This window comes from Aureobasidium subglaciale (genome assembly GCF_000721755.1).
Source record: "Aureobasidium subglaciale EXF-2481 unplaced genomic scaffold scaffold_35, whole genome shotgun sequence".
In the NCBI taxonomy this organism is placed as follows: domain Eukaryota; kingdom Fungi; phylum Ascomycota; class Dothideomycetes; order Dothideales; family Saccotheciaceae; genus Aureobasidium; species Aureobasidium subglaciale.
In genome coordinates this window covers 183,726-200,214 of record NW_013566960.1, presented here as the reverse complement: position 1 = coordinate 200,214, position 16,489 = coordinate 183,726, and the positions used below count along the sequence as shown (strand labels likewise).

Sequence of the window (16,489 nt, the reverse complement as noted above, 5' to 3'; positions counted from 1 at the left end):
GGGAGGAGGCTTACCTTGTAAATCATCATGACTGCAAGGAGGTTGCAGACTGTGGCAATGACGAGGCCGTCCATGTAGTGGTTGATGCCTTCGCAGACTGCCTTTCCGAAGGCGTAGATGATGACTTGGCCGACGACGAAGAAGAAGATGCCGAAAGCGATGTGACCTAGAGGCCATCTATCCTGAAGAGTTCCAACGACGAGCAAGACCTGCATGACAACATAGACGGCGAGGAAGATGGCGTTGAAAATGTAAAGAACGACAAAGAGACCAACAGTGTTGTCAGGACCCAGGCCGCCAATATCTTTGAAAGTCATGATGCTGATGATGAACGAGATGGCGAACATGGTGGCCGAGCAAATTCTAAGCAGCCAGACACTCAAGAAGGTACCATCTTCATATAGTTGGAAGCCGACGAAGCCAGCAATCATCAGGGAGATACAGGTGGCGGAGGCCAGACCATTTTGTAGAGCGACGAACCAGGGGTATGCGGCAGAGCCAGGAGGAACGACACCGGCGTCAACGAGTAGCGAGATGATTGTGAGTAAAAAGTAGCCCCAGAAGAAACTGATGATTTCCTTGCGACCTTGATGGTGTCAGTTTGGGGCGCAAGCGAAGATGCATTCTCACGGCAGCGACATACCAACAGCAGTGAACTTGCTGCGGACATGAACAATCATAATGACAGTCATGAGGAGAGCGCAGATGTGGGCAATGCCTGCAGCGCCCTGGAAAATGACCGTGTTGGCCACCTCAATGGTGCGCGAATAACAAGCCGGTTGTATGCCCTTGTCTCCTGTGACGATGTTACGACCGACCATTGTGCACAGTGGCAGCGCCGCCTGCTTGCATATCGAGTCGAAATCGCCGAAACCCATGCTCTTGTATGTCCAGATGCTCTTGTCTTGTTTGCCTCGCCTTGTAGCGGATGAGATGTAATTGGACGCAGTCGAGAGAACGTGTATTCGAGATTCGTGAATATGCGAAGAGGGCGAGTGGCGGGCGGTATGCAGAACGCGAGAGGCGACAATGGACGATTGTTTCGAGGGGTAACAAAATCGATGATTCGAAACGTCCGCGACTTGCACACCTCGTCCTCGTGTTTCTCCATTTCAATCTATTTTCAGGCACATGATGGCAACAAGAACACCATCTGCCGTCTTGGCATCCATGCTCGCTCGCGCTTTGATTCAAACCTTCCGCTGTCCGCTGCGTGCACCTGCAGCATGCATCCGCCTGTCAACCATGCCATATTTGATCAATCAATGTCTCTTGATAACAATTCTTCTCGCTTTTGATCAGATTGTGATCTCAATCATGACGAAGACGGGCATAATCAAGCGTGAATCATACACCGAAACATGCTTTCTCACACCGACCGCTGTCCCCACAAGCCACGAAAACAGCAAATTTGTGGAGACCCCATGAGAGAGCCTTGCGATTTTGAAGGTGGGCATGGCCTTTACTTCGTGGGATCGTTCAGATTGCGGGGTACTTCTTTACCCTTTGACAACCGCTTGGTGGCAGTTGTGCTTGTACGCCAGATCCTAGGCTACGGTAGGTCATCATACTACTCGGAGACGGTTCGTAACCTTCCGACGGCTCCACATAGCATCGCGCCCACATGCCATTTGACCATGCATCATGTTGTTCTGAGGCTGGATGTTGTGTCTCCTGAATGCTCTGACATTATATAAAGACTGGATGTCTCGCTCTGTCATGTTTTCGGTCATCGTATTTCTGCTAACCACTGACCATGGCACAATTCTTCTCGTCTAGTCTTGCGTGGCTCTATCTCGGGATCGCATTCATCTTTGTTTCCTACAAGGTAAGTCGACTAGTCGTTTCCAGATTCTTCCTTCTAACATCTATAGATTGTGCAAAGAGCTTTCCTCACTCCCCTTCGTGGCATTCCAGGTCCATGGCATGCATCTCTGGTCAACTGGCGGTTAAAAATAGCAGTGCTTAGCGGTGCCCGAGCAGACTACATTCATGCTCTCCATCAACAGTATGGCCCCATCGTACGCATCGCACCCAATGAAGTCGCTGTCAACGACCCTGCCAGCTTCAAAGACATCCACAAGATCGGATCCGGTTTCCACAAGACCAACTGGTACGAGTACCTCAACACCAATGGAGTCGGGAAGTGTCCTGGCGTCTTCAACATGACCAACCCAAAAGAGCACGCTGCTAGGAGGAAGTTGCTCTCCAAAGGCTTCAGTCAACGTCATCTTCGCGAGCAGTGGGAAGACGTTGTGCGTGAGAAGGTTGATCTGGCCGTCTCTCGCATCAAGGCTGAAGCCACACGCGGATCAGCAGATGTCCTAAAGTGGTGGACCTACCTTGCCACCGACGTATCTGCACACCTCATGTTCGGCGAGTCCTTCCACATGCTCGAGAGCGGCGAGAGAGTGCCCTACATCGTCGCTTTGGAGAAAGCCACCATATGCTCTGCACTCAGCTGGGAGCTTCCCCTTGTCTACTGGATCGGCCGCAGACTTCCCTTCACAGCCATGAAAAACATCTTTTACGCCAACAGTGTGCTTCTCGAACAAGGCGGTCTAGCAGTCAAAAACAGCAAAGCCCAAGAATTCGGCACATCAAACATCTTCGCAACCGCTCTCAGCGAAGTCGAAAAGGGTGACGGCACAATGACAGACGAGGATATCCAGACAGAAGCTGGAAACCTCATTGTAGCAGGCTCAGACACTACAGGCATTACCTTGACATACCTAACCTGGTGTGTACTCAAGCAACCTACATTACAAGAAGCCCTCGAGGAAGAAGTCAGCGAAGCAGATGCCGCACTCACAGATGCCGCTCTCGAACACTTACCCATTCTCAACGCCGTCATAGAAGAGACTCTCCGTCTCTACGGCGCAGCACCAGCAACTCTCCCTCGCCTTACACCATCGGGCGGCGCAACTCTCGGTTCCTACTACATCCCCTCTGGCACAATCGTCGGCACTCAGTCATACTCCCTCCACCGCGACCCTGTTTCATTCCCCAATCCAGAAGTCTTTGACCACACACGCTGGCTACCTCCTAACACTCTCTCTGCTCTTGCAAAAGCAGTCTTTTCACCTTTTGGCGCTGGATCAAGAGTGTGTATTGGCGTGCACCTTGCGAGAATGGAATTGAGACTTGCAGCCGCCAAATTCTTTAGAGAATGTAAGGGTGCGAGATTAGCGGCAAGTACAACGGATCAGAGTATGAAGCCGGTCAATTTCTTCCTCATCACGCCGACGGCGCATAAGTGCGAGATTGTAATGTAGAAAATGTATGGTGGAGAAGATGGTTGTTTTTGGGAACAGGGTAGAGTAGGATAAGGTGGTAGCTTTTAGCTTTGAATAAACATTACGATTTTATTGAGCACACGGGAGCATGACGCGTTTCTCAATACATTGTCAAGTCTACATGTATATATATCATGCCCGCCCAACGCATCAATGGAGAGAGAATTGTCACACAGTATTTTCACACACGTCATGAAGTTTCCCATCAATCATAAAAATTTCTCCTTCCAAAAATGAAAAGTTCGACTCGCCAAGCCACTTTCAGGCGTCAATCCAGCGAAATGAAATTTTCACGTCGACCACTCAACACCTCATACATCTATACCGATACAAAAGATCACTGCACGTCACAAAAAACAGCAAAAATGGAGTAGCTGGGAATCGAACCCAGAACCTTCTCCACTCAGTAATGCTCAAGAAGAGCAATGCTAAGAAGATGTCATACCACTAGACCACAACCCCGAGTGTTGAAAACTTGGTAGCCGTTAGCCAATACGAAGTCGCATGGTAAATGATATTCGTCACCACTATGGTCCCGGTCATCGAGGCATGCAGAGGGACAAGTGAACTTGTATGTCGGTCGTATGTGACATGTTCAAAAGAGTAGACGGTAATGAAAGCAAAAGTGAATTCGGACAGCTGCTGATTGGATATATGCAAAGTAAATCGTGCGCAAAGAAAAGAAACGTAATGGGGAGAAAGCATTGAGTGGCAGCATCTCTTTGCTATACCTTTTCCCCTTTCGACATGAGACCATAGAGATGTCAATTGACCAAGTCATCTAAAAGTTGGGACGTCTGTCATCTCCAGGACGACCGGTGCTTCTAGCATCACGGTCTTGCATCTTTCTCAGGGCGGCCAGACGCTTCTTCTTGGTGTGGGCGTTGATGTATGTGCCAATGACAAAGGCGATGATGTTGAAGAAGGGCACCCAGGTCTCTTGGGGCAGGAACTTCTGGGCAAAGGCCAGAGCGAGAGGTGAAGTGCACCAGCTGACCTTCATGACGGGGAGGAGACCAGCACGGACGGTAGCGCGGACTTGGTGTCCGGTGCGGGCACCTGCGATGATGGCCATGGCGGAGAGGTAGACGGTGTTCTGGATGGGAGCAACCTGTGTAGAGACTCGGTCAGAGGGCGGGACGATGTGAGAGGGACTGATTACAACATACAATCAGATTGCTGGCGAGGATCTGGAGGATCTTGGCCTTTGCACTGGTTCGACCAGCGAAGGCCTTCTGCAGGATGTTGATGAGGATGTGACCAAGGGGAGCGCTGACAAAAGCACCGTAGAGAGCCATCTTGGGCACGCGCGAGGTGAAGTAGTGACCATTCTTGTTACGGTCCTTTGCGATCCACGAGGCGAGAACTTCTTGGGCACCAGACAGAGATCCAGACGTGATCATCTTGGTACGGAGAGGGTTGCTTTGCAGTTGGCCCAAGTAGGACTGCATAGCTCAGTCAGTCACGGGCGTATTGAGAATTCACAATTCACAAGAGACTCACGGCGAGGTAGCCACCAGCACTGGCGCCTTTGGCGATAGCAATGCCGGCCTCATTGGCGAGATCCTGCGAGCCAGTCACGCTGGCCACCGTCTCCTTGACGTCGAACTTGACCGACGACATGATGTGATTTGTTGTTGCTTTTGCTATACAGAAAGCCTGTACGACAGATGAAGACGAATCGACGGACCAAGTGGCTGGGACCGTGCCTGACAAAACACAAGAGATACAAAGCTCTGGGGCAGACGCGACAGGCAGCGGCAGACGGCCTCCTCCGGGGGTTATCTAGACCGAGGTTCCTTTTCGCGGGGTGCCGACACCACCGAGTTTTAACGCCTGTCATAACCTCACCAACTCCATCCCGCCCTCAGCGCCCGTCAATGTCCAGTCACAGCGCCTGTCTTCCAATCTGTCAAGACTGTCGTTACGCCAGCTCCTACCAGCTTCAGACAGCTTCAGGAAGACAGTCCTGTTGGACGAGGCAACAGCTCCACTAAACTCAAATACTGCAAGCCGCCGCTCTACAAGGCCAACCGTCCTTGGTCAAGACCTGTCACAAAGGCGGGGAAAGCTTCTACATCTCAACCGTGCTACTCTCCCTGACATTTCTCAATGCAATCGTAAAAGGCATCGCCGTATTCTTGTTCTTTGCTAGATGTGCTCGCCCGGCAAGATGCATCTCGTAGGTCGCACTGCTTGTACCAATCGACGTGATGCAATAAAGCATGTTCAGCTCCCTGATCTGATCTGTCCTCGACCATTTTGTCTGCTCTCCAATTCGTTTGTGAAAAATGCATTCGTCCTTCCTGCCTCATCTCAGAGCGACAGGCGAGTTGCACTTGCCAGAGACGGCCTTTTCCTCGACGCGCACCTGCGTTTTCCTTCACTCTTGTTGATGCTGATGCAAATCAAGCAAGCCATTGTCTGCTCCAGTCACTCACTTCTTCTTCCTTCCATCTGCTCTCGCTCGTCCGCTAGATTCTTTCGTCCCTCTCGGCGTTAATACTTCCCATCCTTTTTCACGATGGTTCCCACCAACCATCAACAACAAATTCCCGCTTTCTCCAACATGAGTGTGATAGTGCAAGTAAGTTCCTCGTACAAGACCTTCCTATCTTCCACTTCCTCCAGCAGACGTGTACTCTCCTCAAGCTCAAGAGTCCCTCGACGATTTCAACATGCCCTCATGTAATGCGTCAAAGTACACCAGCTAACCAGAGATCGCAGGTCGGCACGACGCCTGTCAGTCGTTCAACCCACCGCCAGCAGCCACAATGTGTCAGCGCTTGTACCCACATCAGAATGGACCGTCTTTATGGAAATTGGCTATGTCATACATGTAACCGCCTCTCAGACTTTGGATGGTTGTACCAATGCACCTCCGACGTCCCAGAAGTCGGAGACTATGCCTTTCTCAAGTCTGAGAGGCACTCTGTCAGCCCTGCTGGAGAGGAACTGCGTCAGCTGGGCCTAAGCGAGTCAATCATCAAGGAATTCGAAGCTGGCGGTTACACCAATGAGCAAGTGCAGATTCTCGTCAAGCAGAAACAACACCTGCAGTACGTCCTGGAGAAGGTCACTCGTTCTGGCGCCTCGGACGACATACGCTGCGACTTCAAGGTCTGCCAGCACTGCGGTCCCATGAGAAAAGAGCGCTGCTGGACATCCTTCGAAGCCGTCTTTGAAGACGAAGTCAGACCCATCGACAAGTATGAAGCCAAACACGATCTTCCCATCAAGGATGCACGCACTGTTAAAAAACTTGGTCTCCGTCCTCCCACTCAGTTCATCCCCACTCATATTTGGGCAAATCCTCCCTACCCCTCACCAAAGGACTCTGGATCGTCAGGTCACACAAGCGACGGCTTCTCTACCGATGTCGACTACGACGAAGGAAGCTGCGGCGATGCCATCTCGATTACTTCTCAGGATTGCGAACAGAATATGTCCCACGCCGGGGGCGATATGCCCTTCGTCACCATCAGAGACCCTCGTCATGCACACAAACCTCGTCCAACCATCAGACTCGTTCCCAGCTCCGAGCATGGCTACGGACTCCGTGCTTCACCTGCCATCAGCAGCAACGATGACTCGCCTTCGCACTCACAGACTACTACCTCGTCAATCAGTCTTCCAACCACACCCACGACTTCCTCATACACCATCCTACCTGAAGGCGAACAGAACGTTGATGAGCTCAGAGCACAATACTCCCCCAAAGCCATGACAGATCCAGAGTGTTACTCTGGTCACCCATCTGAAGTGGCCACTTCCGTGTCAAGCGAGTCCAGCTTGGGCTCGGAAGTTGCTGTTGAAGGCGGCTTCGCACTGACCGAAGAGGCCATGTCTTCGCACACACCCGACCTTTTCACCAGAGTCTAGTGGTCTCAAACTTCACCCACTCATTGGCTTTCTTTTTTTCTAACCTGGCGTTCTGATTTTTGTTTTCCCGGCGCACATTATACCCTTGTCATCTTGTGTCGGGTGTGGGGGAGGCAAATATCGGAGCTTCAAGCTCTACAGTATGGTTCTGGGGGTAACGGAGAATATAGCTGGTAAACATCCCTCTTCCTGATTATTGATTCATTTTCTTCCACACTCCTTTGTTTTTTCTCTTTTCGTTGCAGATTGCACACTTTCGCCCAGGAGAACGAAGGGCCTTTATATCATGTCAATAGAGTTTGATCATCTCCTCTCACTGCTCTATACCTCGACTTTCTGTGAATATCAAGTGTGATTGTGTCGAGCGGCTCTGGACAAGTAAGCGTCACTTTGCTGTAACGTCGAGACTGGGGCTCTGTCTGTTCTCAGATGCGATCATATTCCCAACGTGCCTAATCTCTCACACCCAATGTTGCCCCAAAAAAGAACTAGGTAATTTAAACCAGAGGCAGTGGCATGACATATGTCTAGCATCAGCGGGATCGGAGCAGAAGAGTTGAAGGAAACAAGACAATGTCTCTGCAGCATCACTATGGGTTCAAAAGGGCATCATGCCCCAAAGATGGCATGTGGAGGGTTACTAAAAAGATGCAGCAGTGTATGGAATGCAAGATGTCAAATTTTCCATACTCTATGAGACGTGCTGAGCCAACTTATGCCAGCTCTCATAAGGGAATTGATTTATGCCAATGTTCTAGCTCTGGGATATGCTCAAGTGAAAGTCAAGAAGCCGATAGTAGCCTCCCTCTCTCTCTCCGTCTCATGCCAAAAGGTCTCCCAAAGGCTTCATTCTCACTTGCCGTCTCCGACCAAATCCCGTTCAAAATCCATTTGAATCCCAATAACCTGCTCCAGCGTCTCAAGATCCAAATCCTTGTTGTCAAATCTCGCAAGACTAGCTCCAGTCCTCACGATGCCCTTGATTTGACGACCGTTCAACTCCCATTCCGCCAACTTTTCAAGTGTGTCTTCATCACAACATCCTTGTCCAGATTTTGTCAAGAAATTCTTCCAGATCTGTTTGCGAGACGATGTGTCCAGGGCGCCGTATTTCAAGGGAATGTGGATGCGAGATTTAAACGCATCGTCAAAGGTGGAGACACGATTGGAGGTTAGGAAGAGAATACCCTGATAGTATTCCAGCACACGCAAGAAGATGGAGACCAAAGCATTTCTGTGCATATCATGCAAGCTGCGGGCTTCGAGAAATACATCTGCTTCATCGATGAGAAGTACTGCGCGCCATGTGCTTGCCATGTCCAAGATTTGCTCTAGCCTTTCGTTGAGGGTATCAGGCTCTGTGCCCAGATCGCCAGAAGACACGACGTAGAGAGGTCTTTTGCAGCGTTCGGCTACACATTCTGCGGTCAATGTCTTGCCTACTCCAGGAGGACCGTGGAGGACCAAGACGAGTCCTTTGCCTTTTCCTTTGATGATGTCGTCGAATTCTGCTTTTTGGGCAATGTGTTCTGTGACGAGGGCTTGAACCATTCGTTTCTCGCGCGTAGGGAGCACGAGCTGGGAGAAACATTCGTCGTTCCATTCTACAGGGTGGAGTTCGTCGATGAACATGTCGATCCATTTTTTGTGGGTAAAGGAGAAGCCGTGTACGAGGGCGGAGGCGAGGAGACATTGTTCGTCTGTCAAGGGTGCGAAGTCCAGTTTTGTGGTTGGTATGAGCTCCTTGTCTTTTCTGTTATTGTCGCATTCGTCCTCGTCTCTATCAGTGTAGAAAGGATCAGAGTCGTATTCGTCTTCATCCTCGTCCTCATCCTCATCATCTTCTTGGTTTCTGGTGTCAAATACGATGGACTGTTTCTCGAATGCAGCAACACTTTTGGCGAGGCCCGGGTTGAGACGGTGGTGAGTAGCGCAATCTATTACAACGCGCTCGCTGATATGGACGCGATTGATGTCGTATCCACCACTATAGTTGTTGTAGACGTGCTCCAGCGCAACAGCAGCATGCTCGGCGAAATGAATGCCAGCAAAGCCCTCGAAATGGCGGCCGCGTGCAATCAGACGTTTCTCGGTCTCCTGTATATGAGGAAAGAAGGGACGAGGGACAACGTCGAGGCTTTTAATTGCGACATCACCCAAGTAGGGAGGGATTTTGATGCTCGCGGTGCGGTAACCGAAACGCTTGCCGTCAAAGTCTACATGTTGGAGATTGGTGAGCAGACCGGGTTGCATGCCACAGACATATGTGCTGTCAACCACACGATAAGCCTGTATCTGACCGAGCTCGCGCGCGAAGGCGATAGTCTGTGGCTTGAAGACAGTCCAGAGGTGCTGGTAACTCATGACCTTTTGTTCGCGGAGATTACGTGCCTCCTGGATGGTCTCTCCAAACTCTTCCTGGATATGATTGAGGAGGACATTGTAGTGTTCTGCAGCCTCAGAGCCTGCTTCAAACTTCTCACCGTGTTCCTTGATCTCATCGAGGTAGTGGTAAAGAAGTCGGCAAGGTTGTGTCAATGCGATGTCCTTTGTGTCGAGACTAACCCCAGGGTATGAGCCGACAGCCTTCTTGAGCAGATCCTTGAGATGTTGTGAGTTGATCTGAACCACGACTTTCTGTACCTTCTTGCCATCTTCGGACATGTGTCGTGTGACACAAAGGGCATACTTGGTCCACCTGGTGTAGTGTAAGTTGTCGCTCATCTTTTAGGTATTGATCTTGACGTTGTAAGCTGCCAATAAGCACAATGAGACCAGGAGATTCAGCATCTATTCTCGAGAGCATTGTGCTTGTTGACAGCTTCAAATCGTCCCTGAATCGAATTTATGGATCACTTACCAGTCAACTTGATCAGGAACAGCCTTGTCCTCAACGGTCTCGGCGTAGTACCACTGATGCTTTTCACTGTACTTGCGGTCGAGATGCTTCAGCTCAGCTTTCATAGGCTCGGTAGCATCGACCTGCTTCTTGGGGTCAACATCGTTGGTCTTGTCGCTCTTAGCTTCATTTTGAACTTCATCTGTTGTTTCACTCTCGGCGCCGTTTGTGTCGTTGTTGCTCTTCTCGGTATGCTGGTTTATATCGCTTTTCGTGCCATTGGTAGTATTATCTGTAGCAGTGGTTGTGTCTGGCTGGCTCTTGACCTCAGGCGCATGCTCTGGGGTGTCGAGCCCATCATTAAGACGTGAAGGCGCCATGGTGCTATGACGCAATGATGTAATTATTTGGAAGTGTTGTGAGTGAGAGGAAGAGGAAAAGGAAGAAGTATTGAAGTGGTGAAGGAGATGTGCTCAGAAGACCACTGAGGAGTGAGAGTGGAAAAGGAAGTAACAAATTGAGAGAAGATGGAGACCTCGCCTTGACTTATAGGTCTTACTGACGAGCATGCAAGAGCAAATGTTGGCGAATCCTTATTGGGTCGCGGTGTCTGGATCAGCAGTGGTTGCCTAATTGGGTCGCGCTACCTGTAGGCAGCTAATTGGTCTGTTCTCAGAAAGATCGCGACTTCTGCCTCACGACTGGAAAGTTGTGGAGAAACACCGAAAAGTAGATTAAAATCTAAGATAAGTGTCGCCAATACCCACGCTTGCGTTGGTCGAGGTGTTTGAATAATGAGTCGTGGGCCGGGTTGCGGTGTCACGTTTGGGCGTGCGCTGGGTCTTGCGCAGCCGGGCCAAAAGTCAACTCGACCACCTGGCTTGGTATTTTACCACATGCGTCAGTGATTTACAACACTTAAGGAGTCTTTTACTGCTGTGCAGTCGACCAGGTGAGCGCTTGCAGCTGAAGGACTCCATTGTGAAATGCCGAATGTGGCAAAATCCTGTATTCGAGATGGAACTTTGGATTTCATGATGCTTAGATACTGAAGGCACGCTCGAAAAGAGAGGAAGAGAATGTCCACGCGTAGCTTGCGTTTGCTGTGTTTCAATCGCGTTCGTCGCATTTGCCCCTTTGTTGTACGAGCAATCAAGGGATGTCATTGTCTTCGCCATGGAAGAGACGCAGAATTGAGCCAGCGACAGCTTCGCCATCATGTTCCATGTCAGCGGTCTCTTTCGCGGCATCGGCATGGTCCAAGTCCTTGAGACTGCCGCTCTCAATTCGCATATTAATCTGTCGTTTGACCATGTCTTCATCAAAGCCAAGGTGACCTTGGCTAGTGAATAGACGATCCTTGACGTAAATGCCTTGCACAGCCGTATGCTCCGAGCTACCCCAGACATGGACTTTCTGATCTTCCTTGAGGAGATCCGTTGTTTTGGAAGATGGCGGCTCTACAACATGATCCTGATGCATTTGATGTAGTCGTAGCTGTGAATCCTTTGTTCTGAATAGTTTTTGGCCAATGTCGCTGAGGTCGATGTGGGTGTGCGAAAGCTCCCAGTCCCCACCGGGCACTGTGTCAACCTTGGCTCCAAGCATGCGGCAGAGAACTTGATGGCCAAAGCAGACTCCTGAGAAGCGAATGTCGGGACGATGTACCCATAGGTCTTTTCACATCAGCTGAGCCCTGTAGAAGTATGCATATTCTCTTACCTTGCAGCAATTTGATGAGCTTCTGGATCCATTCATCGTCGCCATGTGCGTCGAACATGCTGCCTGTGTGGTGTCAGCGCTCTTGTTGATGGGAGTTGGACATGTGGACGACGCTACCTGTGATCAAGATTGCATGGACATCATCCAGTTCATCCACTGAAGGTACTCTTCCGCCTTTTGACTCTACAACGAACTTCATAGCCGTCTCGATGCCAAGCGGCGGGTCATGGTTGTCACCTGCTGTCTTGAACAACCTGTCAAAGACCTCTCCAAATGTTCCCTTCTCTTCGATCGTGTCTGGATGCGGCTCGTCTGTCTCAAGAACCAGCATGCGAACTTTGTTTGGTCTCTCAGAGCCTGAGAAATTGTCGTGCATGGTTCTGACTGAATTTGTGAATGGTCTAGTCTGATGACGCGTGAAGCACTTCGTATATGCTTGTGTAGGTGAGCTGAGATGCGTTCTGGCAACAGCGTAGTTGCGAATCTGGTGGAAAAGAGGTGAAGATGATTGAGAACGAGCACGAATGGCGCAATGGGTGAAGAAGTACGACATGAGAATGCTGGAGAGACGCAAGAGCCGCAGGGTCTCTTTATTGACTTACATGACCATCGAGGTGATTTCTAACTTCTAAGTTTCCCAGGAACGTCATCATTGTTCTGGAGGCGGAACGGGGATGCCATAACGTAAAGCCAAGACCGTTGCGCCTTGGTATGGAGGCGTTGCTAGCCAGATGAAGAGGAATGATGACCCTCGAGACTGGTATAGATGCTCGGCGGTGTCACAGTCGCCTCTGTACGGGTTTTTGGAGACTCGGCTGAGACGCGCCTCTAGGGTCTTTGCCTCGTGATGTCGGTGGAATGGTCTTATGGTCGCGGGAGCCTTCTGCACGGCTTACGACGCTTGACTACTTGTAACAGGTATGCTTCGAGGCGCGTCATTCTCGTGAGAATCGAGGCGTCGACAACAAATGGACTGACGTGATTAAATCGCGGAATGATATGTAGCAGGAAGGATGGACTCGTAGCATCGTTGTCAATAAAATATTACACGAAAACAAGTGGTCGGTAAGCTGGGCTCTAAACACGTTTTGACAACAGAGCACGTGCTGTTGCCAACGAGCTGAAGCCCTGTCTGGAACAATTCGGCGACGACATGACCTCAAAGTCGAGCGTGACTGGGCTGGCCCATTGGAAGGCGCGAACCGTCCCACCTGCTTCTAGCTCAGTTGCCATCAGTTCACTTCATCAAGTACAACAACATCTTCTGAACCTTTTGATCCCTTCAACCATATGAATTTCTACGTTTTTGGAATCACATGGTATCTCGTTTGGAGTTCTGAAGTAACTTTGATTCTGGGATCACTATGGAACTCGGCATAAGGCCGGATGGAATTCGTGAACTCATCAAATATGTGTTCTCGATTAATTGTCCGACCAAGGTGGCTCAGGATTAAACAACGAAGTTCCATGTCCGTCAGGTGACTACAGGACTCGACGCACAAGGCGATTCAGATGTCGAGAGTGTAATGGTACTTTCATACACCGAGGTTACATCACTCGAGGAGATCTGAGTAGAGTACTGGACCTCAATAGCGGTGGAAGTGGCCACACAGGGGTTCGTTGTGTAGGCCACAGCAGCCTGGTAAGCAACAGCAGGAGAAGGTAACAAAGCCGACCCTGAGAGGAAGGTACAGACTCTGGCAGCAGTGTTGTAGTTGTATCCACTACATAGTGTGGAGTAAACACTGCAATACTGATTGCAATAGGCGATTTGAGCCGCAGGTAGTACAAGAACAGTGGCACCACCAGCCAGTGAGCTACCACATAATTGATTGTAGTATTTTGTGCCTAGAGTGTAAACACCCTCCAGACATCGACCTGCGGGAAATGCACTCGGTGTGCAGGTTGTAACCGTCTGTGTAGATGATATTGTGGTAGTGAAGATCTCAGTATACGTGTTGGCATACGTCGAAGTGAGCGTGACCACGGATTCTCGTACTGCAGCCGCTGGTGAAACAGAACAACCTGAAGCGGTAGTCTGTGTGGCAGTCGCTGTTACAACCTCGGTACTTGTTGTTGTCGCGGTGATTGTGGTTACGCTGATGATATCTGTGATTGTTTCGGTGGTTTGCACAGTCGCGATTGGAGGCGTGATCGTATAGTTGCCACTGACGATCGGTGTAATGGTTGTTGTGCTCAATGCCGTCTGCGTATTGGTAACTGTAGTGATCGTTGGTGTTTGCAGACAAGAGCACACGTTTGCGACATCAGAAGATGGTCGATTCAAGATGCTGGTAAACATGCTGGCTTGGACTGTAGCCGTCGTTTGCCTCTTCCGTACAAATACTGTACTATCGGTTAGAGTTCTGGTTCTAGGGCACAGGATTAGTAATTGACGTCATGACCGGTCGCAGTGAGAACGGGCTTACGTTGTGGTAGTTTCTGTGACTGTGAGCTCGGTTGGGAAGTAGGATATCTTGGTGATTGTCGCCTCATTCGTCTGCACAGCCGTTTCTGTAGTCAGAGTGATATTGCTGAGGAGTGTTGTCGCAGGAGCAGACGTCGTGATGATCTCTATGGTTGTAACACCAAAAAAGGTGGTAGTTGCAGTCAGAGGATATACCGAGGAACAGTAGGACATGGCAGGCGCATATCCGGCGATATTGCTTGCGACTGCACAGCCGTCAAATGGAGCAACAGATGAACTAGTTCTGGATGATGTTGAAGTTGTAGAGACTGCTGAAGAGTTGGCCACAGATGATGTGCTGCCCAAGCTGAATGTACTGTTGAATGTGGAGTTGATGGAGTTGACCGAAGTCGTACCTGGACTGAGAGTGGTGGAGATGGAAGTAGCATTGCCAAGTGTGCTCAGGCTAGACGTACTGCTCATTATGGACGGAAGGGTGCTCGGATCCGGACTTGAAGTTGAAGTCGAATTTGCCCTTGAACTGGATATCGAAGTCGACCTCGTGAGTACGTTCGACGAAGCGAACACAGGGACGGAGAGACTTGAGTTGGATCGGTAGCTTGATTCGGAGGTCGTCGAAAGCAACGAGGAATTGGATATCGGATACAGAGCACTGCTCGAGCTGCTTCTACTGCTCGATCCTGAGATAGGATTGGAGCCTGTTGTGCCACTGTATGTCGGGTTGGTCGAAGTTGTGCTGACACTCGAAACAGTGAATACTCCCGAACTGATCGATACTAGCGACCTTGTCGACGCTGAAGACTCTGCGCGATCAGTCGAGCCTGGAAGCATTGCAGAGTTTGAGGAACTTGTAGAGGCTGGAGGGCCTGTCGACGCTGATGGTCTAAAGATGACAATGGCGAAAACATTGCCATCAGCATTCCTTCGGCTCAGTGCGTTAAACCGAACCAGAGGGCTACATGAAGAAGTATTCTCGTCCAGAGAGGCAGCTACGCACTCCGCTTGCTGAGCACATTGGGCCAGACATGCGTTGAGCTCCACAGAGATACCAGGCAAAATACTGGCCTGGCGTTTCCGTAGATTGCCAATGCCGGCTCCCTCGTATGATGTGTCGTACTCCAGCAGGAAGGTAACACTGTCCACCGACACTATCGTAGGCCGAGGAGCACGCGTAGTCGTGGTCGTGGATGTATCCGTCGCAGTTCCTGTCTGTATCGTCGTAAGGATACTGGTAGCTGTCGCCGTCATGGTTGTAGAGATCTGTTCCACGATGGTTTCAATTACATAGACATAGATTATCTTGACAATGTAGTTGGTCGAAGGTACCAGGGCCGTTGGTACAGCTCCTAGACCAGTCGCAGTCAAGCTGAGGACAGTCGACTGCACCGTGCAGGGACAGTCGGTAAGAACGACATGATCGCTACCGACAGTTGTAGTTCCGGTCCGGCAAACAACCACTTGACCGCTCATGCCGGTCATAGATGAAGGATGGATGATGTTCGTGACGGTCGCAACTGCACTATAGTCAATATCAGTAGCGAAGTCCGGGATAAAGACAAGATCGCTAATGGTTTTCTCTACAGTCCAAGTGGTGGCCTGTGCAAGAGTGGTGACCTCGCTACCGATGGTGATGACCTGCCCAGCATGACATTCGGACAGTGTCTGGTAGATGATGTTTGCATTTCCAGCGATGGTTGAAGTTGAGGCAGTGCTTAGAGGGTTGCACAAAGTGACAGTGGTGGGTGCAGGGCACGAAGGTGTAGACACAATGGTTGACCAGAACGTTTGAGTGACAGTGACAGTATGAACAGTGCTATTGGAAGCCAGTGCTGACGCAACTGTCAAGAGTGAGACCATAGTTAATCCAGAAGGGACCAGCATCTTGCCTATGGAAGCAATCGATATGCCAGATCAAGCAGAGATGGAGTGAGAAATAGATATTTTATAAGGCACTGGAACTGATATCTATGATCGTCGTACATCGTAGTCTGAGTCGGAGTGCCCGCGAAGGATTCAAGACCGCCGTTTTCTGGTTTCTTTCAGCATACAACCGTCACACCGAGGCTCGAGCCATGACTCCTTTCGACTTGGTCGTTTTACCCATCGGGAGCCTAGTGCAGCATCCTCTTGCGCAGTGCATGACAGCGGTCGTGCGGTAACGTCCTCCTTAGCATCATCTATACAGGTACGACGGCCGAGACAATGGTTTCAGATCAGATGCCATCTTGATGAGCGGGGTTCCTTCCGCTGGTACTATACAAGGGCATTGGTGTCTAATAAGGACGTGGATCGTCTACCCGACTCGGTCAATTATTGTTTGGG

At 50.2% G+C, this 16,489-nt stretch overlaps 7 protein-coding genes across 7 annotated transcripts; 2 read left to right on the top strand and 5 right to left on the bottom strand.

The window, feature by feature from the left end:
* Window positions 1–14: 14 nt before the first annotated feature.
* On the bottom strand, window positions 15–878 carry AUEXF2481DRAFT_102531 (uncharacterized protein; the record flags this gene model as incomplete). Its single annotated transcript, XM_013483981.1, has 2 exons — window positions 15–586; window positions 644–878. Coding segments are annotated over 2 exons (807 nt in total), but the record flags the coding sequence as incomplete, so codon positions are not given.
* Window positions 879–1,756: 878 nt separating this feature from the next.
* AUEXF2481DRAFT_9070 (uncharacterized protein) lies at window positions 1,757–3,275 on the top strand (the record flags this gene model as incomplete). The annotated part of the gene is made up of 2 exons (XM_013483914.1): window positions 1,757–1,828; window positions 1,875–3,275. 2 exons carry the CDS (start codon window positions 1,757–1,759, stop codon window positions 3,273–3,275), a joined length of 1,473 nt encoding a protein of 490 aa, XP_013339368.1.
* A 627-nt stretch (window positions 3,276–3,902) lies between these two features.
* On the bottom strand, window positions 3,903–4,998 carry AUEXF2481DRAFT_102525 (uncharacterized protein). The gene is made up of 3 exons (XM_013483980.1): window positions 4,800–4,998; window positions 4,466–4,741; window positions 3,903–4,407 (listed from the first exon to the last, which is right to left on the bottom strand). The coding sequence occupies exons 1-3, from the start codon at window positions 4,917–4,919 to the stop codon at window positions 4,078–4,080; spliced, it is 726 nt and encodes a 241-aa protein (XP_013339434.1). The 5' UTR covers window positions 4,920–4,998; the 3' UTR covers window positions 3,903–4,077.
* An 822-nt stretch (window positions 4,999–5,820) lies between these two features.
* AUEXF2481DRAFT_9068 (uncharacterized protein) lies at window positions 5,821–7,178 on the top strand (the record flags this gene model as incomplete). The annotated part of the gene is made up of 2 exons (XM_013483913.1): window positions 5,821–5,883; window positions 6,024–7,178. The coding sequence occupies 2 exons, from the start codon at window positions 5,821–5,823 to the stop codon at window positions 7,176–7,178; spliced, it is 1,218 nt and encodes a 405-aa protein (XP_013339367.1).
* Window positions 7,179–8,030: 852 nt separating this feature from the next.
* On the bottom strand, window positions 8,031–10,142 carry AUEXF2481DRAFT_70703 (uncharacterized protein; the record flags this gene model as incomplete). The annotated part of the gene is made up of 3 exons (XM_013483957.1): window positions 8,031–8,992; window positions 9,074–9,876; window positions 10,039–10,142. The coding sequence occupies 3 exons, from the start codon at window positions 10,140–10,142 to the stop codon at window positions 8,031–8,033; spliced, it is 1,869 nt and encodes a 622-aa protein (XP_013339411.1).
* Window positions 10,143–11,169: 1,027 nt separating this feature from the next.
* On the bottom strand, window positions 11,170–12,115 carry AUEXF2481DRAFT_70678 (uncharacterized protein; the record flags this gene model as incomplete). Its single annotated transcript, XM_013483954.1, has 3 exons — window positions 11,170–11,693; window positions 11,740–11,802; window positions 11,857–12,115. 3 exons carry the CDS (start codon window positions 12,113–12,115, stop codon window positions 11,170–11,172), a joined length of 846 nt encoding a protein of 281 aa, XP_013339408.1.
* Window positions 12,116–13,213: 1,098 nt separating this feature from the next.
* AUEXF2481DRAFT_9065 (uncharacterized protein) lies at window positions 13,214–16,048 on the bottom strand (the record flags this gene model as incomplete). Its single annotated transcript, XM_013483912.1, has 2 exons — window positions 13,214–14,111; window positions 14,169–16,048. The coding sequence occupies 2 exons, from the start codon at window positions 16,046–16,048 to the stop codon at window positions 13,214–13,216; spliced, it is 2,778 nt and encodes a 925-aa protein (XP_013339366.1).
* Between the last annotated feature and the right edge of the window lie 441 nt (window positions 16,049–16,489).

Bases quoted from the DNA above. Each gene is read 5' to 3' on its own strand.
- AUEXF2481DRAFT_102525 (XM_013483980.1), bottom strand. From the start codon at position 4,919: ATGTCGTCGGTCAAGTTCGACGTCAAGGAGACGGTGGCCAGCGTGACT. The intron at 4,742-4,799 runs GTGAGTCTCTTG...TGAGCTATGCAG, and splicing joins GTGCTGGTGGCTACCTCGCC to TCCTACTTGGGCCAACTGCA. The intron at 4,408-4,465 runs GTATGTTGTAAT...GTCTCTACACAG, and splicing joins TCCTCGCCAGCAATCTGATT to GTTGCTCCCATCCAGAACAC.